Source organism: Phoca vitulina, unplaced genomic scaffold (genome assembly GCF_004348235.1).
Source record: "Phoca vitulina isolate PV1807 unplaced genomic scaffold, GSC_HSeal_1.0 scaffold97, whole genome shotgun sequence".
NCBI lineage: Eukaryota > Metazoa > Chordata > Mammalia > Carnivora > Phocidae > Phoca > Phoca vitulina.
In genome coordinates, this window is record NW_022589800.1 from 1,720,914 (window position 1) to 1,745,066 (window position 24,153).

The 24,153-nt window shown below is 50.6% G+C and overlaps 1 protein-coding gene across 2 annotated transcripts in view; it reads right to left on the reverse strand.

Moving 5' to 3' along the window:
• The window catches only part of CADM3 (cell adhesion molecule 3), a 31,263-nt gene that overhangs the window by 2,480 nt on the left and 4,630 nt on the right, over nucleotides 1-24,153 (reverse strand). The window contains exons 2-9 of one of the 2 annotated variants that reach the window (XM_032397171.1): nucleotides 11,297-11,398; nucleotides 9,100-9,240; nucleotides 8,445-8,597; nucleotides 7,644-7,781; nucleotides 7,155-7,325; nucleotides 4,921-5,011; nucleotides 4,332-4,501; nucleotides 1,698-1,823 (exon numbers count right to left, since the gene is read on the reverse strand). In XM_032397171.1, coding sequence (XP_032253062.1) covers nucleotides 1,698-1,823; nucleotides 4,332-4,501; nucleotides 4,921-5,011; nucleotides 7,155-7,325; nucleotides 7,644-7,781; nucleotides 8,445-8,597; nucleotides 9,100-9,240; nucleotides 11,297-11,398 — 1,092 coding nt within the window. The remainder of the gene's footprint in view (nucleotides 1-1,697; nucleotides 1,824-4,331; nucleotides 4,502-4,920; nucleotides 5,012-7,154; nucleotides 7,326-7,643; nucleotides 7,782-8,444; nucleotides 8,598-9,099; nucleotides 9,241-11,296; nucleotides 11,399-24,153) is intronic. The other variant, XM_032397172.1, reaches the window with a different exon arrangement.

Genomic DNA, 24,153 nt, shown 5'->3' on the forward strand with positions numbered 1-24,153 from the left:
AACACACACATGTACATGTGTGCTCCAATGGGTGTGTATGTGTCTCTGTGTACCTGTAGGTGTGCACGTATGCATGTGCATGTGTGTCTGCACATGTGTGTGCATGTCAGTACACACATGTACATGTGTGCTCCTATAGGTGTGTATGTGTCTCTGTGTACATGTATGTGTGCACGTATGCATGTGCACGTGTGTCTGCACATGTGTAAGTGTGTGCGTGTGAGTACACGCATGTACATGTGTGCTCCTATAGGTGTGTCTCTGTGTACCTGTATGAGTGCATGTATGCATGTGCATGTGTGTCTGCACATGTGTAAGTGTGTGTGCGTGTGAGTACATGCATGTACATGTGTGCTCCTATAGGTGTGTATGTGTCTGTGTGTACCTGTATGTGTGCACGTATGCATGTGCATGTGTCTGCACATGTGTGTGCATGTGAGTACACGCATGTACATGTGTGCTCCTATAGGTGTGTATGTGTCTCTGTGTGTACATGTATGTGTGCACGTATGCATGTGCATGTGTCTGCACATGTGTAAGTGTGTGCATGCGTGTGAGTACACGCATGTACATGTGTGCTCCTATAGGTGTGTATGTGTCTCTGTGTATCTGTATGTGTGCACGTATGCATGTGCATGTGTCTGCACATGTGTGCATAAGCATGTGTGCGCCTCTATGTTTATGCATACATGTGAGTATGTACATGTACATGTGTGTACCTGTGTGTGCAGGTATGCGTGTATGTGTGCATCTGCACATGTGTGCATAAGCATGTATGTGCGCCTGTGTGTATATGTGTACATGTGAATGTGTGCATGTACATGTGCACACCTCTAGGTGTGTGTGTGTCTACGTGTACACCCGTGGGTATGTGTGCACGTATGTGTATGTGTGAGTATATGCGTGTACCTGCGTGCACATGTGTGTATAAGCATGTATGTGCGCCCGTGTGTATATGTGTACATGTGAATGTGCGCATGTATATGTGCGCACCTCTAGGTGTGTGTGGGTCTACGTGTACACCCGTGGGTATGTGTGCACGTATGTGTATGTGTGAGTATATGCGTGTACCTGCGTGCACATGTGTGTATGCATACATGTGTGCCTCCATATGTGCATATGTGTGCACCTGTGTGCACATGCATGTGTGTACACGTGAGCAGGTGTGTAGCGAGCATGCATGCCCACCCTAGGTTGGGGACAGGGAAACTGCAGGTCAGCCACGAGCAGGTAGCTGAGATCCGGGTCAGCCCATGCAGTTGGACTGCTGGCTAAAGTAGGTACAGAGGGAAAGTCTGTGAGGAGTCAGCAGGCTTGGATACAGGAGAGGAGAGGAGAGATGGTGTGGGGACAAGGCGCCGGGGGACCAAAGGACAAAGAGATGAGAAAGGAAGCCAGCGCAGGAAGAGATGGGACGGAGTGGCAGAGTCGGCAGGTCTCTGCCTGAAAGCACGAGACCCTGGGGGCAGAGCGGTGTGGGAGCAGCCGCGGACTGAGTGGGAAGGCTCCATTTTACTTGGGTGATCACCGAGGGATCAGGCTCTACTGCGGGTTGGTGGTGCTCAGTCATCACAGGGCTGGCTGTCTTCTTTCTTCCTCTCACACTCCAAGGGGCCAGCTGAGTCCCCAAAGGCCCGTCCTGCAGCCGGCTCCTGGCTGCCTCCCTACCTGCCCTCAGGCTCCCCGCTGCCTCTGACCTTTGTGCCGGATCAAGTAGTGGCCGAGGAAGATGAGCAGGATGAGCAGCAGGAAGACGATGAATGCCACGATCCCACCAATGACGGCGTGGTAAGTGCTGGAGGACGAGGGTACCGGGCTGGGGTCTGCGGGGAGGGATGCACACAGTCAGACCTGGGGAGAGCCCTGGTCTTAGAGTGTCTCTGGTCTGGCCGTGGGCAATCGGACTCAGCACAGAACACGGGCTGACGCCAGCAGAACGGACTGGATCATACGGCAGGAGGGATATGCCTTGTTTTGTACCCTTTTTTCTTACACAGTGTCTGGAACACAGTAATTGTTTAAAACAATTATGTATTCCTGAATAAATGGACAAATCTGCTCACACTCAACCCTTTAAATTGGTTCTGGCATGGAAGCTTTGGTCAAAGTTCACTGCTTTAATGCCTACATCGTCTCTTGTTCTCGCTCTTGCTTTTACTTTCGGGGTATCAGACTATTCCTTCTATCTCCTCCAGGCCCTCTTACTTCCTGTCTGTTTGCCATTCAGAGCTGGCCTCTCTAGCGGGGCCCTCAACCTATTCCCCGTCCCCCGGAGACCAGACAGAGGAGGGGCAGTGGAACACCGACGAAGCTGTGAATGGGGACTCTGACAGCACCTCCCAGAGTGCCACGGACTACGGCTGCTGTGTAAAGAGCAGTTCTGAGATGCAACAACATCCCAGTCCTCCAGCACGCCTCCTCCGGGAGGTCTGGGACTCCAGCATCACATCCCACCATCCAGAGGTCTGTGGGAAAGGCAAAGACTTCCTTCATGGATGCAACCCCCCCTGCCCCCACCCCAAGCTTCCTCCCATGGTGGCTAATGTCTCTGCCCTCCACTGCAGCATCTACGGGGTGGGGGGGTGTGTAGATCCTCAGAGCACACACTGGGCCAGGCATGCCACGGACAGCACCAGCCTAGTCTGGGTCCCAAATATCCAAGACAGTGCCCAGGCCCAGGACACAGTTCTGATGTGTCCAAAACTACATTAGCCGTAGATACAACTCTCCCACCCATGGGAGTGCTGCTGTTTTCCCACAGACTCAGCTTGAGTCTTGATGCCCCACGGACTCCTTGTATATTTTGTCTTTCCTATCTTACGTCTCCTCAAGCTCGACTGGGCCAGCTTCTTGGTTCCTTGACTGTTGCTATGGCTAATTTGACAAGAAAACATTTATGTTTTGTTTTTTTATGCTCTGCTTGGGGATGGGTGGAGGATTGGCCTGGGGGCTCCATGATATGATGAGGTGGGTGTGAGGGTGTTGAATGGGAAGAAGCAGAGGGACGTCGCCCCTGTCTTTCTCCCGGGCAGCAGGTGACACACAGTCCACACTAAAAAAAAAAAAAAAAAATTAATGCTGCATAATTGTTCCGAGGCTATGGAAATGGAAATGCCTTAGAAAAACAGAGCTTTCCATGGCCAAAATGACGTGTGGGGTCATCAGTTACAGATCCCTGTCTCTGCTGGAACTCCTTTATTCCTTCCAGGCTGGGGGGGCCAGGACTGCTCAGGAGACGCCTGGAAGGAGATGCAGAACCTCCTCCTACCGCCGGGTGTCAGCACTGGAAGTGGACGCGGTGAGACAGGACTGGGTGGGGGAGGGCGGGCCCGCAGGAGACCAACCACCAACCACAGGGGCCAAGAACTTTCAGCGCCCTGCCGGTCACCCTCGGAATTGGCGGGGGGAGATCTGGGGGCTGACACTGGTCCTTGATGTTGGCATCCTACACTAGCTTTGCTTGTGGTGCTGAGGCAGTTCCCACATACCCAGGCCTGTCCTGGAGTCAGATTCACCCCATCTACACAAACACCACGCTGCCACGGGTCTCAGGTCTCTTACCCATGGGAGGCCCGACTGCCATCACCTCACTGACTGAACGGGCATTTCCAGCAAGGGAGCCTCTGGTGTTCCCCCGACAATGCATTTCCCCTATTTTGAGCTTATAAGGTTTTCTGGCAGGACCCCACTGCCACTGGGATCTTCAAAAATTCTGCCCACTCTCCAAAAGGGGGACCTCTGTGCCAGCCTGTCACGGCTCCTGGGTTTTGTGGTCACACTTTTGGGAAGAGCTTCAGAGAAGAAGCATCACTAGTGTCTCTGGGAGATAAGGCATCGGAGAAAATGCCCTGTGTCTCAGCGTCGTACCAGCAGACCTCTGTGTTCTGCCTGGACCCACCCTGCCCTGTCCAAGGTCTGCAGCAAGGAGGAGGTGGTGGTGGCACCACGCGTCCCCTGTGGGTCACAGAGTGGCAGCCCTGAGACAGCCCACTGGAAAGGGGAACTCTCACACTGGCCCCGGTGAGACTCTGGGGCCTCTCCACACAGAACTGTAGTTGTTGCTGCCTGGGGAGCGCAGAGGGGGGAGGACGGTGTCCGGTGGGCCACCAGTGCTAACCAGGCAGACGAGAGCCTGCCATCCTGCTGATTGCTTCCGTATTACACATTCCAGAGCGGACCTAGAGCCCAAGTCCCAGGCCCTTCCGCGGTGGGCTCTTGTCCCCTCCCTTTCCCCAAGGGCACAGCAAGGGCTGCTCTCAGGAGCCGAGACACAGGGCGTGGGCTGGGCGGACAGGGCGAGGGGGATGCGGGGGAGGGCTGGGACGGCTCACCGTTCACGTTGAGCGTGTAGTAGGCCTTGTAGCTGCCCATGTTGCTGGTGGCTGTGCAACCGTACGTCCCACTGTCGCTCTTGTTGAGGAAGGGGAAGATCAGGGCACTCTCCTGGGTCATCTTTAGCGGGGGCACACTGCCCTCCTTCTCCCACAGGTACTGCTGGGGTCTGTGGAGGCAGAGAAATCTCACGTGTTTGGGAGAGAGCAGGCCAGGGGGCTGAAGGGAGACAGAAAAACACCTGGGTGGAGGAAGTCAAGGACGGTTTGACGCAGCCTGAAGGACTTACAGGGGCCACGGGCACGAGGTGCTGAAGGGGGGGTGACCCCTTGGGGTTCGACCTGAGGATGAGGGTGATTTCCTGACTCGTATCTGACTGTGACTTGGTGGATCCTACGGGGACCATGGGGGCAGCCAGAGAGTGCCCCCCTTCTGCTGCTTTGCAGGAGAAACAGGTGGGGGACGGACGGCGCAGGGCAGGGACAGGGAAGGCAAGAGGCTGACAGGAGGGGGCGACGGGGAGACTCTAAGGGAAGATCACAGTCTGAGGTGCAGAGGTGCGCTGGGGCGGGAAGCGGATCCTCTTACACGGGATTGCCACGGCCCTCACAGTGCAGTAGCAGTTTCTGGCCCTCGCGGGGGTGTGGGGGGTCTGGCCTAATCTTCGCCGTCGGTGTGTCTGTGGAGAAGGAAAGGGCATCAGCGCACAATGGCCACACCGTCCGTCATCCAGGAGGACCGCCATCCCGCCATCATCCAGTTGCGCATTACGGCTTCCATCCCGAGAAGTCTCAAGCGCTGGCGGGGCCGGGGACGGAGGCCTCCACCCCCCGCCTGCCGCGAGCCCAGTCCACGGTTGCTACTGAACGCGCGTGGGATTCGCACTGCAACCCCGTAGAGGTAGGATTTCTGAAGATCTGTCGTGGTGGGGACCGAAAGGACGTCCTAACAGAGAGCTGAGAAAGGGTCGACTTAATACACATTTTTGGTAACCAGTGAACTTGAACTGGATCGTTTATTGAGCTCACACTCTCTCCATCCTCTCTGTTCTGCTGGGAGTTTAAACTGAAAGCAACAAGGGAACATAAGATATCATTTTCCACCGTCAGTCCAACAGTGAAGTAAGAGCTCCCCAACAACAAGAGGTGGGGGTCGTATCTGGGCGGCAGACACTGACAGGGTATAGATGAGCTCTGTGAAGGAGTGATGGCGTCTGCCCCGGCGCCAAAGGGCTGCTGGGAGGCTGGGTCCAGATGGCCGCACGCACAACACAGCCAGATGCTGGTTTAGAACAACAGATAAAGAGGCCGAGCTTCCCCTAAGGACAGAGCCAACCTTAACAACCAGTTAATGAACGTGTTTCTGTCAGATCAAACAGGACAAAGAGCATCAGGCCAGGTGAGAAGATGGGTGCTCCAGGGCCCCACAGCCATAGAAATCTCTAGCACAGTGCCTGGAGTCCAGCACTTGTTGACTGACTGCTGATCACAGTTGGGCCTAGAGAGTCAGCGCCAGATGGCCTGGTACCTGACAGAGAAGTCTGCGGGGTTCGGACATGGGAGGGCCTTCCTGAGCCCTAGACAGGGACCCGGGCCTGGGGCCCCACACTTCTAACTAATCAGCAGAGAAACACCTTACAGCAATAGACAACTCTGAAGTCTGCACAGTTCTTTCACAGATATTTTCCCCTTGACCTTCACGCTACCTCCGGGAAGTAAGCAGCCCCTGGGAGATGGCAAGTTTGGTGAAAGGGGCACAGCGAGTTGGTGGTGGCCCCGCAGCTGGAATCGGGGCCGTCTGCCGCCAGCTGGAGAGTTTGCCAAATGGGAAGCGACACTGCCCCAAACCTGCCTCACATTCAGGTTTCAGCAATGGGTCTAGCAATTTTGAAGAGTGCCAAGTTCAGTCCTGGGTCTTCCATAAGAAAGAAGATGAAGCAGCTGAGTTATTTTAGGAAAATGCCCGCCTCTAGATAAATTAGGATAAGAAATGCATTATTTTATAACTCTCTGTCTTCTGCCTCGGTACTTTCTTTTCTTTTTTCTTGGTTCCCTGACTCAGAAAACTTAACAAATTTCCTCAGGTGAGGGTGGAAGTTTCCTGTCCACACCCAAGGCAGATTCCACAGAGAAACGAAGACCCTTGGAAAGGTTCCAAGTAGGGACTACGACAGTGGCCATTGTAGGTCAGAGAGCCAAGAACACTTGCAGAGCTGGGGCAGACGAGGAGGACCACAGGGAAAATCTGGGATCCTGAAATCACAGTATGTTGGTCTAGGAAAAAGCCTTAGTGATCACCAGGTTCATCTTCTTATAGAGCAAATAAAGAGTCAAGCTCAGTGGGTAAAGCCATTTTCTTAACCTCACAGAGCCTGGAGAGGGGGGGGCGGGGGGCAGACTAGCACCTGCATCTTCTGACCCCTGGCTTGCTATAGTTACCACTAGAGCTTACAATCTAGCTGCATAACCCTGGCCTAGCTCAGGCCTTAGTAAACTTGCTCTGGGGCCAAATCCTGCCAGCTCTGTGTTTTTGTGAATAAAGTTTTATTGGAATGCGGCCACACTAATGTGTTGACATACTGTTTATGGCTATTTTCCGGCAGCAACAGCAGAGTTAAGTAGTTGAGACAGAGACCATGTGACCCCCAAAGCCTCAAATACTTGCTATGGAGCCCTTTACTGAAAAGCTTGCTGACTCCTGGCCTGGCGCTGTCACCCCTCATCACTTATCTGTGCACGGTGCTTCGCATAGAGCCACGAGCGCTTTCTCCCCCCCCACCATCTCATACCTGATCCTTCTTCACCCAGAAGCCCACCACATACATAGAACTTCGATGCGTTGAGAGGTGGATCTGTCGGCCCCCTTTAGGGACTCGTGGTTCACAGAGCATACGATGTCAGCCCCATCATCCTCACGGGAAACCTGGAACGTCACTGAGCTGCTCACGGTGAAGGTTTTACCATTGGGATCTTCCTGAACGCGGGTTGGTTCTCCTGGAGTACAGAACAGACACACACACACGCACACACACAGAGTGAGCCCGAACATACAGATACAGTGTGGGCCCCACGGCAGACATACAGATGGCGAGTCTCAACTTAGACAAACTTAGAAAGTTGTGAAATGGTTATGTACACACAGGGAGAATGTAGGCCCTAGCACACACACACACACACACACACACGAGTGTGCACAGAATATCTGTCCTTCTCCTTCTGCACCACGCTAATGTGCACATACACAGACATGTACCCCTCTCTTCCTCACCCACCCCACCACCTCCTTCTGAACCCCAAAGCAGGGGGACGTACCATGGAGCTCTTGGTCGCCCTTCCGCCAGGTGAGCTGGGCTGCAGGTTTGCTTCCAGAAGACTGACAGTTTAGGGTGGTTGTCTCCTTTTCCCGTAATGAGGACTTGTAGCCAGTAATTATGGGCTTCTGTGGGATTCCTGCCATGGACGGGGGATGGCCAAGATAGGAAGGAGAGGCACCATGAGGTGACCTCAGCTCTCCCTGCAGAGATGGCCCCTCAGTGGCGGGGGGGAGGGGGAGAGGAGTCAGGATGCATGAGTCCTACTTTGGTTTAGAATGGGTAGAAGACTAGAGAAATCATCTTTCCCTTCAATCTCTTCTGTAAGGACACACAGGGAAGATCTGATACATGACCTGACACCCCACAGCAAAACTGGCTGGCTAAAGAAATGGTGTGAAGCTCAGGGGAGCAAGGAAGAAAACTGAAATGTAGGACCCAGGTAAGAGCATGTAAGCGGCTGGGGTACTTGGACAATAGAATCATACACTACAAGTACTTCTCGTTTTCCTCATATAATCTTGGGAGGTTCATGGAATAGACGTTAGCATCTTTCTATCACAGGTTAGGAAATTCAGGCTCAGAGAGAATAAGAGATTCCTCCCAGAGCACACAGTAAGTAGAGGAGAAAAGATCAGAACCCAGTGCTATTTGCACTTGGTTCCATTGTGAAGGAAGCACAGACTGAAGTTTTCCCAAATGCTTGGAGACTTGCCTGGCCTCTGGCTGCCTCGGGGGCTCACCTAGGAGCTGTGTTTGCAAGGAAGCCCACTGTGGAGCCCCTGGGGTTGGGGAGCCTCACCGAGCACAGTGACGAGGGACTTGGCGGTCCTCACGGGCATGGTGAAGATGGAGCACGTGTACTCGCCCTCATCCGCCAGGGCCACGTTGCTGATGCTGATGCTGAGCTCATGTGGTGTGGATCTAACCAGCTGGATCCGATTATCACGAAGGGCTGGGGACATCGGGAGAATGGGAAGCAGGGCTTTTACTGGCACTGTTCATCTTCCAGGCCCAGGCCAGAGTCTTTGGGAGAAGGGGTCTAGCATGGTTCGGGGCAGGGAAAACTGCTTCTGAGTTTGAGCAGTCTTTATGCGGTCAGTCACTTTCCTGAGCCACTGGGCAGGCACAGCAGCCTCAGGGACGCTCAGAGCAGTAGGCTTGAATCTCGTGGGCTGCCGTGTGAAGTACACGGGGCAACACTGACACCAGCTAAATCCTAGGGCTGCTTTGGGGTGTCGCCAGGGAGGACCCCGTGGGACCGTGCATGGTTCAGGTCAGAGCTGTGACACTAGTTTTTCTGGAGCCAGGGGAGGAGCCCCTGGCGTAGCTGCCTCCTCCAACAGCATGTCTTCCCAGTGCCCAGCCTCCGCACCCCAGGCACATATAGCCCCGGGCTCCGCAGACCCCTGCCCCAGCCCACAGTGCCCCCGGAGAGAGGACACCTGGGACAGTACCTCTCTTCTCGCCAAAGTAGAGAGTCTGCTGGGCAGGGTTAGACCACTGCAGAGACGAGTCCTCATGATCTTTCACTTGGCACTTGAGCACCACGGTGCCACCAGCCACCACTGTCTCATCCGATGTCCAGGGCTGGCTATCTGCAGGAGTACAAGGGGGTCAGCTTCCTGAGGAAGCCCCGGCCCCTCCACCCACTTCTGGGCCAAAGCGTGCCTCATCTAACCCCGGCGGTCCGAGGCCCGGGTGTCTGTGTTCTCGTAAGGCATCGTGAGAGAAGGAAGAGAGGTGGTGGGGAAGGGGAGACAGACCTTATTTCCTCTTGCTCGGAATACACAGAAAAACAGTCACTTGTTGAATGTTTGCTGAGTGAACTGACAGGGCCACAAACATTTAGGGGAATAAAGGCGCCCAAATCTACACAGAGCACCGCACATGCATCTTTCCTGAGAGGCTCTGCCGTTCACTTTGAAAGCACGCACACGCATCTGTCATTCTACACTCTGCCTTCCTGCCTGTGCCTGCCTATTCGAGCAAGGACAGGAAAGGCGGTTGAGACCAATAATCCCAAAACTAAAAGCGAGGAGAAGGCCGAGCCAGCTTTGGGTCCCACATTCGTTTACATAAGAGGTAGCTGATAAAACTGTGGAATAAGCAACCAAAAAGATTAAAAAAAAAAAAAAAAGAAAGAAAGAAAAGAAAAGCTGAAACATATTGGCACAGACTTTTGAATTCCTCCCACAATAACTTCCCTTCATCATCAGCTCACACTCTTTCAGTACCCGGACAACCGGCCTCTCCACACACCAACCCAAATCACCCCCCTCCTGTTATTTTAGAGTAAAGGATTAAAGTTTTCCCTGCCATGTGATGGAAATACTTTCTCACCCCTCTCTCCTTAGTCAAATTAATTAAAAAAAAAAAAAAAAAGGACGAATAAGGTATCATATGGATGAGCCATTTGACTCCCAAATGGGCCCTCAAGATGGCCTAGCCGGGAGCCCTCAGGGCATGACCCTCGCTTCTGCCTCCACCCAACATTGTTCCGTGTTCCCCACCGCTTGGCTTCTGCTCCCCATGCTGACTCCCTCATCTCCAGGACTGACTTTCTGTGACCCCAGAGCAGCGACTTCCACAGGACGAAAATGCACAACACCTTCCAGCTCTGATTCTGAAGCATCCGCACCATCCCTTCGGTGGCACGAAACCAGTTAAGCAGCATTATTCTTCTCTGAATAGGAAGCCAAGGAACTTACTTCCTGCGTTTCCTAATTGAGTAATTTTAAACAATCCCCATCCTCCCCCTGGCACTGACCTTACCCCTGCCCTGTCTGTTATTCCTTTCCTCCTTGGTCACCAGAGCTCCATTTCCAAGAAATACATAATGGATGCTCCTAGCAGAGAAGGGGCCCTGAGGAGAGAAGGTGGCGTGTGCTGGACTTGATAACGAGCACGCGCGCTTCGGGGTGTCCGTCTTCACGTTGGTGCACAAAGTCTGGCCACTGGTTTTAGTGTTTAGAATCATAACAGAACTGAGGGGGATCTTAGGGATCACGGAATCCAATTCCCTCATTTTACAGATGTAGACAATGAGGCCATGGAGGTGGAGTGATTGCCTATGATCATTCTACTAACCAGGGACTCCAGTGGGGACTACGATTCTGTTCTTCGACTCTCAATGCAGGGGCCTTTTCATGGGAATGCTCCTCAAGTAACCGTCTAACTTGAACATTTAAACGATGATTTTAAGATTAGTGAGCCAGAGACGGAGCTGGCTGAGTACACTGGGACATGATTTATCCCTTAAGCATCTGAACTAAAGGTTTGGGAAACCTGTCATTTACTGCTCGCCATATACCAAGTTTTGACCAGTAATCCTGTTATCCCTGGGTCCCTTTGAAGAATTCTACCTCGATTGTGTCTTTCAGAACCTCTTTATTCTGAGTAATACCCTCCTCCTGGAATCATTTTATTTTGGGGAAAAGGTGTAGGGGACACAGAGGTCTCTGCACTGGAGTAAGGGAAGAGGCGTAGGTGCAAGAGAAGTTGGTGGTGTGGAACTAAGAACTAAAATGTCGGATGGAGCTGTGTGGTAATGAAGGGGGTGAGAACACAGGGCAGAGGCAACATGAGTGGGAGATGATGTGAGGATGGCTGAAGGAACTGAGGGACATTGAGATGAGGGTCCTGGATTCTCACCTTGACTGGCCAGCATGTCAGAGCTGCTCCAGACTGTGGAGCTGATGGCCTCGCCGAGTGGAGCCAGAGTTCCCAGCTCCAAATCCTGCTCCTGCCAGTAGCCTGGGGAGAGAATCTCCATCAAGGATGAGCCCTACGTATTTGCGGCTACCATTTGGGATACGTTGGTTGTTGAGGGTGGGGAGAGGGCAGGCCCTTAATGAAAAGCAGGTTCTCCAGGATCCCTAAGAGAAGGTGGGTTTCTCACAAAGGGGAGAGATTAACTAGAGTCCTGAAAAGGGAAGTGAGCTCTTCCTCTGAAGGAGAGATAAAAGGAGGATGCTCAGTTTTACCAGTCAGAGCCAGAAGAGACCTTAAAGATCCTCTGGTCCAGTTCTCCCACTTTACAGATAAGGACAATGGAGCTTACAAAGGTTACAAGTCACTTGGTGAAGGTCATCCCAGAAAATGAAAGATAAGCGAAGATTTTTCATTCCTTATCCAGGATTCTTTCTGCTACACCATATTATCTACTAAAATAACAACAGATTTAGTAATTACAAAATACGTTTACTCTTAATCCTTTTAGTAGACCTGTGAAATAAACACGCTGGTTCCTGTTTTGCAGCGTGGAAACAGGCTGAAGTGACTTGCCCAAGGTCATACAAACAGAAGAACAAAGATCGGAAAGTCAATCCTGATCCCAAGTCCAGAGCTGTTACTTTCCAGCTGAGGCCCCTACCACTGCAGACAGACCGCGGCGGGCCGGCGACGGCCACCTGCTAGGGGACGCGCAGTCTGGGCTGTTCCTCCTGCGCCCGGCCCGCTGCCCACTTGATTCCCCTGGCTCTGCCCCCTGCCGGCCACAACTAACCCCAGGGCCTGAGTCACCGCCTGTCTTCCCGGCCGGTGGCTCCTGCACCTGCCGGAGAAGCACGGCACGGAGCCCAGGGCCTGGGTCCCCAGCTCCACCTGAAGAGGCGGAGGGACAAAGAAAGCCGCCACGCGAATCTGCCGAGTCTCCCGCCGCAAACCCAGAAGTAGCCAATCACTGGCGCAAAGCTCAGTGACGTCATCGGCTGCTGAGCAGAGTCCGGAGCGGCCGCGCGTCCCGGGCCGGGAGTCGCGGGAACTTGGCGGGCGGGGCGGGGCGGGGCGGGGCGGGCGCGCGGGACCCTGACGGGCCAACGCTGCCCCCGCGGTGCTAGGGCGGTCGGGGGTGCGGGTCGGGGGTGCGAGACCAGACTGAGACGGGGGCCTGAAGAAAGGGGACGGGACGAGGGGGGCAATTGCGGAATCTGAAGGAAAGGGGAGAAGGGACAGGTTGCGGGGGAGAGCAAGGGAGGAGAGGGGAGGGAGGGGGTGGCCGGGGTGGCGGGGTGGGCGAGGCGGAGGAAGAGGGCTCGGGCCCCGAGAGAGCGCCTCAGGGGGTCACCGGCCTCCACTGGTCCTCACACACATCCTCCAGGAAATTCGAGAAAACGTTCTTCTCCGGGAGTGTTAGCACCAATGTCCAAATGGGGAGGGAAAGTAGAGACAGCAGAAAACCTGGAGCCCGCGGAGAGAAGTAGGCAGCAAAGGGGACAGGGAAAGTGTTGGTGAAGGGAGGCAAGAAGACTGAGGCCGCCAGGAGAGGTGGCCAGTGCTAACACAGGGGCTCTCCGACCCAGCAGTGCCCGCCCCCCTTCCCCCCACCGGGGGCCAGGCCCTGGCCCTGCTGCCTTCTGCGGACTTCAAGCCTGGAGGCAACCTGACGCTGGTGAGTGTTTCATCTTCTTTTCCAGGTTTTGTATTTGTGGGTGCTTGGACACACGGTGGAAAGCCAGATTGGGGCGGTAGAGGGTCAGAGAGAAGCCAGAGAGGGGTCCATGCTTAACCCCCAACTCCCAGTCCTGGTACTATGTGCCCTACGTGAGCACCAAATAGGAGCGGAGGGAATAGCGCTCTCAGACTTTGGCACAGGACTTCTCAGTTTGCAGGGTGGATCTTCAGCCACCAGTTCATTTAAAGACAAAACAACCTTGAGAGATAGGCAGCCAACAGAATCGCTTTTTAGAGATGAGGTTGAGAGAGGTCCAGTGACTTACCTAAAGGCACACAAATAGCACACCTCTCAAGAATCCTCTTTCTCTCTCCCTTGGGGCTCTCAAAGCTTTTTCAACAGCTCTTTTTTCGTGTGGCATTTCTGCCCATTGTATTGCAGTACACTTGTTTACTTATCAGTTTCCCCATCTAAACTTTGAGCTGGTTAAGAACCCGGCCCTGACCTTGTTCATTTTGTATCTTCAGCTCTCAGTGCAGAGCAGGTTCTTGGTGCATTAAATTGGCTCTGGTCATTCATTCAGACACACCTGGCCCTCTGCTCTGTTCACAGTCAGGCAGAGGATATATCTGCCCAACAGTGTGGATTTCGTCCCACTCTCCTGCGCCTTCTTTCCTCTGTGCTTTTTTGCTGCATTCCCTCAGTTGTTTTTCCCTCCTGTTTCTATTTCTTTCATCTCTCCCCTCCTGCATTTTGCTGGCATTTTCTCCCCCTGTATAGGATGAATATGTGAAATGGTAAGGTAGGGCATTCAAACCACACTGAATTGTTCAGATGAGGGGACAGATAATTAAAATGAATAGCCTCCAATAAATGACATATATTGTGTTTGTAGATTTCCAGGGAACTCACTCTGGTTTGTAGCGTTTTAAGAAGCTGGTGAACAGATAACTGTGTGTGTGTGTTTCTTTCCCTGCTGCGGTGATATTTCTCCCTCTAGTTCTGAAGAGTACTTATGATCGCATGTCTTCTCTTGAGAACTGTCTGTTAGTATGCCTGAAAGTTTTCTCGCTGTTCTTATAACACTGTGCACCTGTAATGATAAATGCAGAATGGCCATTCCCCCAGCAGCAGATGAGTGATTATAATGCTATTAACAGAAACATGGATAAGTAGCAGAAATTATGACCGGGGCAGCAAAAGCCTTGTGCCTTTGGGTTCAGATTGTGCTCATCATTTATGACATCAGCATAAATTCCTTCTGTGGACTCCAGTTGGAAAAGAAAACTCAGGAGCGCTCTGAAAGGGCGGCATGGACTTTGCAGTGGACACAGTGGACCTTCTGCTCAGGCAGGACACTGGAGGGAAATGCAGACTTTGGACCACAGAGCCACTTGTTGGGGGGGGCAGGCTACTCATAGGGAAAAGCAATGAAGAGATTCTATTCAAATAGGCCTTACTGTCTTCCTGCTTGTGAGCCTTCACTGACTTCCCATGGTCTGCAGATAATATCCAGATGTGTTAGGCTGGCCTTCAAGATCCTGGGCAGTCTGACGCCACTGTGCCTTCCAGCTTTGTCTTTCCTTTATCCTACCCATATCCCAGACATGATGCCAGTCTGAGTTTTCTATAAACCCTTGGCTTTCCTGCCTACATTCCCTTTCCTACCATAACCCTGCTGATAATGCCCTCTACCCATCTTCATACATCTAAGCCCTACCAGTGCTTAAAGCCTACTTTCTGTGGCATTTGCTCTGGTAAGTCTTCCTTAATTGTCTCGGATGGAAATGGCTTCTGGTTTCTCTGAGTTGCAACACTTGATCTACTTTTCTTAAGTTGTGCATCACTCTGTGTTGTACTGCAAGTTTGGCTTCCCTCCTAAATTATAAAGATTCCACAGGTGGGGATATCTGATTCATCTCTGTATCCAGCACGGGCTCTAATGCAGCATACTGCACATGGAAGGGGCTTAATAAACAAATATTTAATAAATGATTCCAAGATGCTGGGCATCTTCTGTTGTGAGAACCAGGCTCAGCATCTGCCAGGGAAGAGGAAAAAGCAAACCAAAGAGGAGGAGGAAGAAACAGGACAAAGGAGAAGGTAGACCATCGCGAGGCTGAAGCTCTAGAACCTACAATATGGTGGGAATTGATATTTATTGATCACCTTGTATGTGTCAAAGCCCAAGTTAGGTGCTCTATGATCATTATCCAGAACAGCCCTTTTTGACAGGTGCTAGTATGCACATGTTAAGGATGAGTTGGCTGCGACTCAGAAAAGTTAAGTAACTCATCTACACGATGGAGCCAGTAAGTGTTGGGACGGGACAGCCGTCAAACTTAGACCCCTCTGACCGCAGAGCCCAGACTTTGTGCACTTCTCCGCTGCACTGCCTCCCTCTGCAGAAGTATGCGTTTTGTGTGTGTGGTGGGGGGGGGTGGGGGCAGGAGTTCTAGGGGTCAAGGTTCCTTCCTGGATCGCTGGCCGGGGCCAGCTCACTAAACAACATTCACACTGCTCATCTGTAAGATGATGAAGATAACAGTGTAGCAAGTTGGGAATGGCGGCTTGTGGTGGTAATGGGATGGCTTATACCCACTGAATTTCCTTGTTAATTGGATTTCTTCATGTGGCTTCATCTATACCTCTGGGGGATACTTCATTTACCCCCAAAAGCCTTACAATGCGGGACTTTTCAGTTAACCAAGCAGCAGATGTGTCTAGTTAAAACTAACAGAATCCCCTCACGTTTTCACAAGACTCTAGTGTCTGGGCTGAAAACAAAAAGAGTGTCTTGTTTGCCCTCAGTTGCCTTGGGGGTTTCTTAATTCTTGGTTTATTTACCTGTGGGTTCCAGTATCTTAAGGACTCCCGGCATTTTAAAGGACAAAGTAGCCCTTTCACCCACCAATGTCCTCCTGATTGATTGTTCACATTGAGAGTAGCAGAAGTGGGAATTGGAGACTTACCGTGTGCCCTTGAAAGCGCAGTGGCACCTGTGACTCAGTTTTCCACTCATAACACATGTCCTCACATATAGTACGTGCTCAATAAATATTTATTGAATAAATAAATGAGCGACTCAAATGAATGAAAATGTAGGATGTCTGAGTGAGGCTAGGAGGGAAGTCTAAGAGAATGTGCCAGTATAAGCTCCAATTGCTTGGTTCATGCCTCCCCTGCCCTGTCTGTTCTGGGAATCTACAGTGCATTCCCCCGGGCCTATGAACACAGTCACAGGTGCATAGGTGGGATGGTGGGACAGGGACGGAGAGCTCCCATGTTACCATTGCTGGCCTTGCCAGCGCCTGGGTCCAGAGCTTTACTTCCCTGACTAGAGAAAACCAGCTCCCTGAGTAGGAGTTGATGATGATGGTGATGGTGATGATGATGATGAGTCAGCATTTCTAACTCCAGAGTTAAAAATATTCTTCATCCCAGCCTACTTGTTATTCCTCACGACTACCATGACAGGTGGGTGGAGGAGTGTTATCTCCAAGGGAAAAACACACTGGGGGCTGTGGCCCAAAATACTGAAGGGACCCACTTTTAGGATCGTTTACCCACACCCTCTGCTAGGCTCCCCGGCCAGGGGATCTCGCTCGGATTCTTCCCTGACCTGAGCTACTAGTGAATTCTTGTGTATGTTTGGATCACACACAGAAGAGAATGGGCCTGGCAAAATCAGATTTAGAACTCAGCCCCTGGAGCTTTGCTGTGTGCCCAGAGCCACACGTTTCTTTATCAGTGAATGTCTGATTCTGCGTCTGGAGGAAGGTAGGCCTTGTAGTCCCATGTAGTCCTGATTTAGATGATAACTCCGAGATCTGGGGAGAGTCACTTTGACCTGAGAGACTTTAGAGCTCAACACCCTGATCAAAAAAGGACTCCTTTCATACTTTTATACTTGCTTGCGTGCTGCCAGGAATTACTCTACTTCTGCTGAGGTCACCGTGTTGCTCCCTCATCTAAGGCATGGAGGGCCTGAGTGTCGAAAAACTCTTACTTCCACCTTCTGTCCCTTTCTAACTCTGTCCTCCCCTGGGTTCTCAATCCCTCCTTCTCTCTGTACTAGAGTACAGTCAGACAAAAGCTGGGGCTGTGAGAGGTGGGCGTTGTTCCGACATTTGGGATTTTCTGTCTTTCCAGGTGTATTTCCTGCTTTCTCTGTTGCTCCTCAGGGATGGGCCTCTGTCCCCTCACAGGCTGCAGGATCACCTAAAGGATGCCCTGGCTCGGTTCAGATATGCTCCAGCTCACAGTTCCTGCGGGACTTCTGAGCTCAGTCTCGCCCCAGCGGCCTGCCTCCCTCACCCAGGCCTCCCCTCCACCCTCTCTGTTGCAGGGCCCCTGGGACCTCACTCCTTGTTCCCTCGCTCCGTTCTTTCTGTTGCTGTCTGGCTTTTCCTCCTGGAGTCTTGTTTATCTCCTTTCCCTCTGGCTCCCAGCAGCCACTTGGGCCCAGAAGGCACTACTCTCTGAGCTTTGCTGTACTATCCCAGGAGGCACACAGGATATAAGTGAAAATAGACGGTAAATAGGGTGGGAAACAGAACCTTCACTAGAAGAAGTGCCTGTTGTGTTGATTTGTCCCATGGCTTGGTGAAGCATGGCCAAGAGGTTCAGATTTGCAGAACCAGGGATCCTACACTATTAGATAATCCAAGAGATTTAGGTTTGGAAGGGGCTGATCCAGGCTCCAACAGGTTTATTACTGAACATTGGCAGATGCCTTTTGGTTCCATCCTAAGCAGGTCATTGAAAATGAAAGGCTTTTGTTTCCTGGGCTTGGAATGGTGTGTGGCTAAGCTTTTCCAGGCTGAATGAGGAGGAGGGAATCTTTGGGTTAGTTGGCTAGCTCGCCTGTGGTGGGCGTGAGGGTGGGGTTAAAACAAAAAGCTTATCTGTGTGTTAACCCTCTTTTCACTAAAAAACAACAACAAAAAAAAACCAACAAAAACCCAAAACCAAAAAACCCCCCAAAACACCAAAAGCAAACTTCGTTATCCCAAATGTTTTGAATTACCCAAATATTAGAAAAAAGTACCAAACTACAATATATCATGAATAAATATATTTTGTATATTTCCTAAAACCCAGCCATCGATTTGCATGTCTGGTCATTTTCTACTGACCCCTAATGGCCAGAGGTGGTTAATCCTAAGATCTTTTTGATTCTACCACACAGAGGATGGAATTGATGTCCTTTCTGACCCCCTCTTACCTAAGTTCAGTAATTCCTCTCTTCCTTCTGTTATGCCTAATCCTCCCCAAAATATTTTCCCCTCTATCATTCTTAGAAGCATAGACTTTGAGACTTGACAAGAATCTGAAGTAGCACCTAGTGCAAATCTCATTTTAAAGAACAAAAACCAGGGCTCAGAGAGGTTGAGACACTTGAGCAAGGTCACACAGGCAGTCTGTGGAACCCGTGGTTAGAAGCCCGTCTCCTGTGGTCACTGTCATTTGATAGCAGCCCTGGGGGCCAATGGATTCAGAGGTTAAGTTGCCAGCTGGTGTGATTTTACTTTCAGTGACATCTACCCTCCCTGCTCCCCATCTCTGTGGATGGTAGTGAGGCCCCCCAGGACCCCGGACCTCAAAGGAGGTAAGGCTCCTAAATGCCAGGCAGGTTAGAGGTGGTGTGAGGTGAGCTGTGAGCTCCTGCAGCCATGAAGAATGGCCTCTTCACAGACTCAGGGCCTTACTGGCCTCTTCCAGGTCTCCCCAGAGAGGACACCAAGGGGCAGAGGCGCTTCCATGCCCGTAGATGTGAAAAGGCTGACTGAGGACAGGCTGTGTGCGCGCACCCGTGTGCTGGCCTCTGGTGGTGGAGAGCCTCGGGATGCAGGGCTGACCGTGAGGAGGGGGACGGCTACAAGAGAGGAGGGAGCAGAGGAGCATGTCCTATTCTCGAGCTCCGAAGAGAGAAGAATCTGGAGGCAGTAGTGGGCTTGTGGTAGGCTGAGGGGGCCCCTCAGAGACTTAGTTAAGATTCCGAGGAGCGGAGACTGGGAAGTGGGTGGCGGAGAAGGAGGTGGGGACAGCTGTTGCTTTGATTTGCTATTGAGTCAGTGTTCTCAGTGCATTGGCACTGGGAGGGAGCCCTGGGCTGGCCCCCAACAGAAGCAAGCCCCTCTGTAGCCAATACTGCCTTGTAGCAAGAACTGCAGTTGGGAGACAAAGAGGAAGGGGGTCTGATCCCAAAAGAGCCCCTTCCCAGGCTTAGCTCTTTCCTCGCAGCACCGGGCTGTGTTCTGTGGACAAGCATCTAGTGTTCTGGACTAAGAGGCTGGGAGGGGATGAGGCAGAGCAAAGAGGATGGCTCAGGAGGGGCTGCTGGGAGAGTGGCCCGGGGTCTATGCAGGGGGCTGTCTCATCCGCTGTTGCTCAGGTAAGCCCACAAGGCTAGGCATGACATCACTCCCTTGATGGTAGCTCTGAGCCACCTCCTCATTCCCTTCCCACACACGCTCACACATGCAGAAATCAGGACAGGTGGGACCCGGGGTCTGCGTGCTGATGCGGGAGTCAGGAAGCCAGACTTCGTCTGAACCCTGAGATGCTCCCCTGAACCAGGTGCAGGCACTTCATACCCCTCCCCTAAATTTTTGCCTTGCTGCTTTCACACGTGTGGAATAGAACTGGGGGAAAATCTCCCATCTTAGAAAATACTTGGGAAAGGAAACATAACAGAGGCAGTGTGGAGTAAGTGAACAGAGAATTCTACCCAGCTCATTGGACAGTATGTTTGTGGTAAAGGAGGGACTGGGAATGGGCAAGGCAGCCCAGGGGCATGGAGGAGAAATGAAGAGTGGGTTCCCCAAGGCTGAGAAACCCCAGTCCAGTTTGCACAGCCTCAGCGCCTGCCTGAGTGCACGGATGGCCTCCCTTTCTCAACAGGCTCTGTCTTACTCTCCTTGGCTCTTAAGTCCTACTTTAGATATCTCAGCCCGATGGCTTGGTGTGGGGGGATAACAATGCTCGGAAAAAAGTTTAATTTGTTAGAAGCCAGGCAAGAAAGCATTCATCTCTGCTGGTTCTGATTTCACTGACTTGTTTTTACTGTTTCCCTTCACTGGGTGATGAGAGTCAAGGTGTGGATGGCAGGTTCAGGGCAGTGCTGAGGAGCATTACATGAAGACAAATGTGTTCCGCTCTGCACACCTCCACTGCTCCAGGCCCCCTCCCTCAGTCGTAACAGTCTCTTCCTTTCACTTTTTTCACTTAAAAATGTATTTTCCAGAGGGTGGCACATTGTTCAATTAGCCTTACTTTGTGCCTTCCAGGGGGACTTGAGTGCTTTGGTGAAACAGACACATTCTTCCAAGCCTACAGACTTCATGGTCCCCACAATGGGGACCCACAGATCTCCTGTTCTTTTCTTAAACCTTCATTGAGTACCTTCTCTGAGGAGGGTATATACTCAATTTTTGTTCTCCACGATACATATATATTCCAACCTAGTCACCCTCTTTCTCTCATTTAGCATGTGTCCCTCAACACACATGACACACTACAGTTTTCACTATTCATATCTCTGTTTTTATTTTTTTCTGACACAAACACACAGCTTTTCTTATGACCCAGATACAGAGCCCTTTTCCCCAGCCCATTATTAGTCAGAACGCCTTACTTCCAGAAAACCATATGGCTTAAACTCAGAGATTCTCCCCAAAGCAGAATTTAGGTTCTCTCTTCTGCTCAGACTCCCCAGGAGAGGGACAGAATCCTCTCCCCTCCCAAGGGCTGAGGCTCAGGCCATCTGTCACTGACACTGGACTCCAGGGCTTGGAAACCAGGAGAGAGTTGGCATGAAGCAGCAGTTGAGGATAAATGAGAATATGTGAGGCCCAGGGGCTTAGTGGTGGTAGTTTTTATATTTGTTTGAGATGATAGGATAGAGATTAGAGGAGAAAACACATAATACGTGTTTAGAAAGATTTCATCCTTAGTAATTAGAGTAAGAGTTAGTAAGAATGAGTACAATTGTCCTACTGTCATTTTTGCATTTGCTGAGGGACAAATGATTAGGAGCAGATGGCAAAACTGGCCCTTCGTTTCATAATAAGGAAAGAACTTGGCTCTAGGCTCTTCAGAGGTTGACCTAAGCCATGCTAAGTCTCAAGTTACTTGTCATCAATGTATTTATTAGAGTCTTGCTGGGTTTCTAAGAAGTATCAGGTATTTAAGTCAAAGACTCCAGAAACCAGTTCACCCTCTGGAGCTTTTTACCCCAAGGTTTTGGCTGGAATTCTAGAATCAGGATTGGAAGCAAAGAATTGGGGCAACAGAAGAAGACAAATAAACGTAGGAAGCCAGGATTTGCATAATCACAATGAAATCTGGTATTGGAAGTACTGGTTCCCCACTCTGCCTGGCTAATATCTGGGATTATATGAAGGAAGTGCAGAGCTAAGTAGTGGTTAGGTTAGAGATGAATGGCTGAGATAGCAGCCTTCATTTCTTGTTCTTTTTTTTCCCTAGGGCAAGGTGATGCATCTGACCTTCCTGACCCTGAACTGGAAGTAAATGAGCCAAAGGTGCTTATAATTAGCAATCAATACACAATTAGTGCAGGTCTATCTGGGGTAAGGAAAAATAAATCCTTAGAGAAGACTACATTTTAGTTCTTTATATTATTTAGCTTTCTTATCATTCTCCTGGAGATCTCTAGGAGACAGAGAGAGAGAGAGGTTTAAGGAATCCCAGAGGGAAGAACTCAACGCAGAATAATGATACAATTTTGAAAAAAAAAAAAAATGTTGGAAGCTCTGCATTAGAATCCTTTCTGAAACATGTCTGCTGTCCGTGAGAACAGGGGGCTCAAGGAGATGAGTAGATAGGAGATACTCCAGCTGTTACTGTAACCTAAATTCTGTCTTCCTGAAGGCTCACTCATGGAGATAAATCACTTCCATTATCTGTCCTTGAGGAATGAAGTTTCTCCTTGTTTCACATGAGGAGATGGAAGAGGGGCCCTGAAAATTCATCCTGGAAGCTCGCCTCCCCAACTAGATTCTGCTGTAGGTCATTCACCAGTGTAAACTATTATAAGAATGATTACTAAGAAATTGATACGAAATCAGCACTTAGGGGAAATCAGGATTTAGGGGAAGATAAGCTTGTGTGGTTTTGATTTGATGGGAGGAACAGGCTGTCTAGTCTCAGACTGGCAGGGGCTGAGCATTCTCGGCTCCTTGCTGCATTTGACGTCATCAGTATTGGCAGATACCCCAAAAGAGTAGCAGAGTCCAGTTTAAAGATGCGCCTCTTGAGATTTGGCCAAGGACTTGGACTCTGGGATAAGATGGTTGTATTTAGTTCTGTACAAGATGGTTGTAAAGATGGGGGACGTGAGTCAGGGTTTTGGTATTTGTTTTTGGTGTCTCTCATATATATTAAATTCCTCCCTTACCTATTCGGATAACCCATCTGTATATATTCTCTTTGTATTTACTTCTAAGGTTGAGGGAAAAGAGAAAATAAGCACCATGACAGGACAGTTTGAGTTGGTTGTCAGGCTCAGAGTGGTGTTAAGAGGGGGGTACTTAGCAAACTGAGGAGGGCACATTTTTGTATTCCGCACTTACAGGGCAGATGTGGTACTACTGTATATGAGCAATACTGTCTTAATCGAAAACAGGACTATTTGTAGTTCTGTTTATCGTTTATGACTCCACATATGGCAAAACATCCAGTTCTTCTGAGGCCATCTGAGGTCACTGAGCATTTCAAACAGCTCATCTTCTCAACCTCAGTTTCACCTGCTCGTTCTGTCCCCTTCCTACAGTTGTTTAGATGGTCGTGACGACCTTTCGTATCTATATCTCAAGGTTTGTTCCCCTCTTCCTGGTGGAAGAGGTCAGGGATCATAGCCAAGATCCTGCGTGTTTGTGGTGAGGGGAAGGAGATGCACCTTAGGAGAGGTGGAGACTTGGAAGTTTGGAGGGAGAGCAGGACCACGGAGAGCAGCAAAGAGAGCCTGGAGTGGCACGTGGGGGCTAGCACCATGGAGAGCTCAGAGCTTCAGTTCCTTCCTCAAAAAGCAGAGGGGAACAGGGATGATGGGTTAAGGCATCCAGCTCTCCAGAAGTCATACTGAAAGCAGACATCGGGACTTCTGTTAAGATCATGCTATACCCATCACTTGCTCTAAAAGGCCTCCTGAAGTCCTTTGTTTGAACCTGCCATATATACACCCGAGATCATATAAAAAGTGAGGACCACCACCAGACTGAGTTTGTCAACGTGAGCCTTAGTAGTTACGACAGTTACCTAGGTATTAGGGGTGGTGGAGGGGGTTTTAATTTGCCACAATCAATTATGAATAAAAGTATCTTCTAATGAGGGAAATAGTGCCTGTGTCCCCTCAGAGACACTAGGGCATGAGAAAGCCAAAGTGTCTTACCATCAGATAGGGTATGAGATGTATCAGAGTCAGGGTGCCCAGAGGCATCCCAAATTGCCATGAACAGTCCAGTCTTCATCATGTATGGGAAAGAGGAATGGATCATGCCTCTTAAGAAGGCATTTGTCTTCAGGACATTAGTTGGGACATTTGGTCGGTCTCTTTACACTTAGAGAAATTTTGGTAAAGGGACAAATCTAGTTCTCTCTCCAGTACTTGTTGCTTCAGTGAAGAATATGTAGCTTTGCTAAGCCTCTATTTTGCAAAAGTCTCAACAACTTCATGTGTTCAAGACTCTTGAAAGCTAGGCTTCTCAGTGTTAGAAGGGATGGATCTCTTTGTTATAACAGGGTTGGATTGGGTTTTTACTTGGGTTATAGGAACCCTGAGCACCAGCTGCTTCTGACCTTGTAAAGAATCATCACTACTGCTGATCCTAGAGGAAGAGGCAGGTCTTTGGCCCCAGAGACTTATTCTTCTCCATTTTATAGTTGCATGGAGTGTTTGTTCTTAATTTGACTGAGTTTTTAGGGACCTGAATCTTTATCAGATGGCTTGTTTCTCCGGGCTCTTTTTCTAATGGTTTGTTTCTCTCTATCTCTTATAAGCATTCCCGTGGGGATTGCTGTTCTCAGAGTTTATGGATAGACCTCTAGGACATGACCTCATCCAGGAAACAGAATGTTCCAGTATATGGGCCTA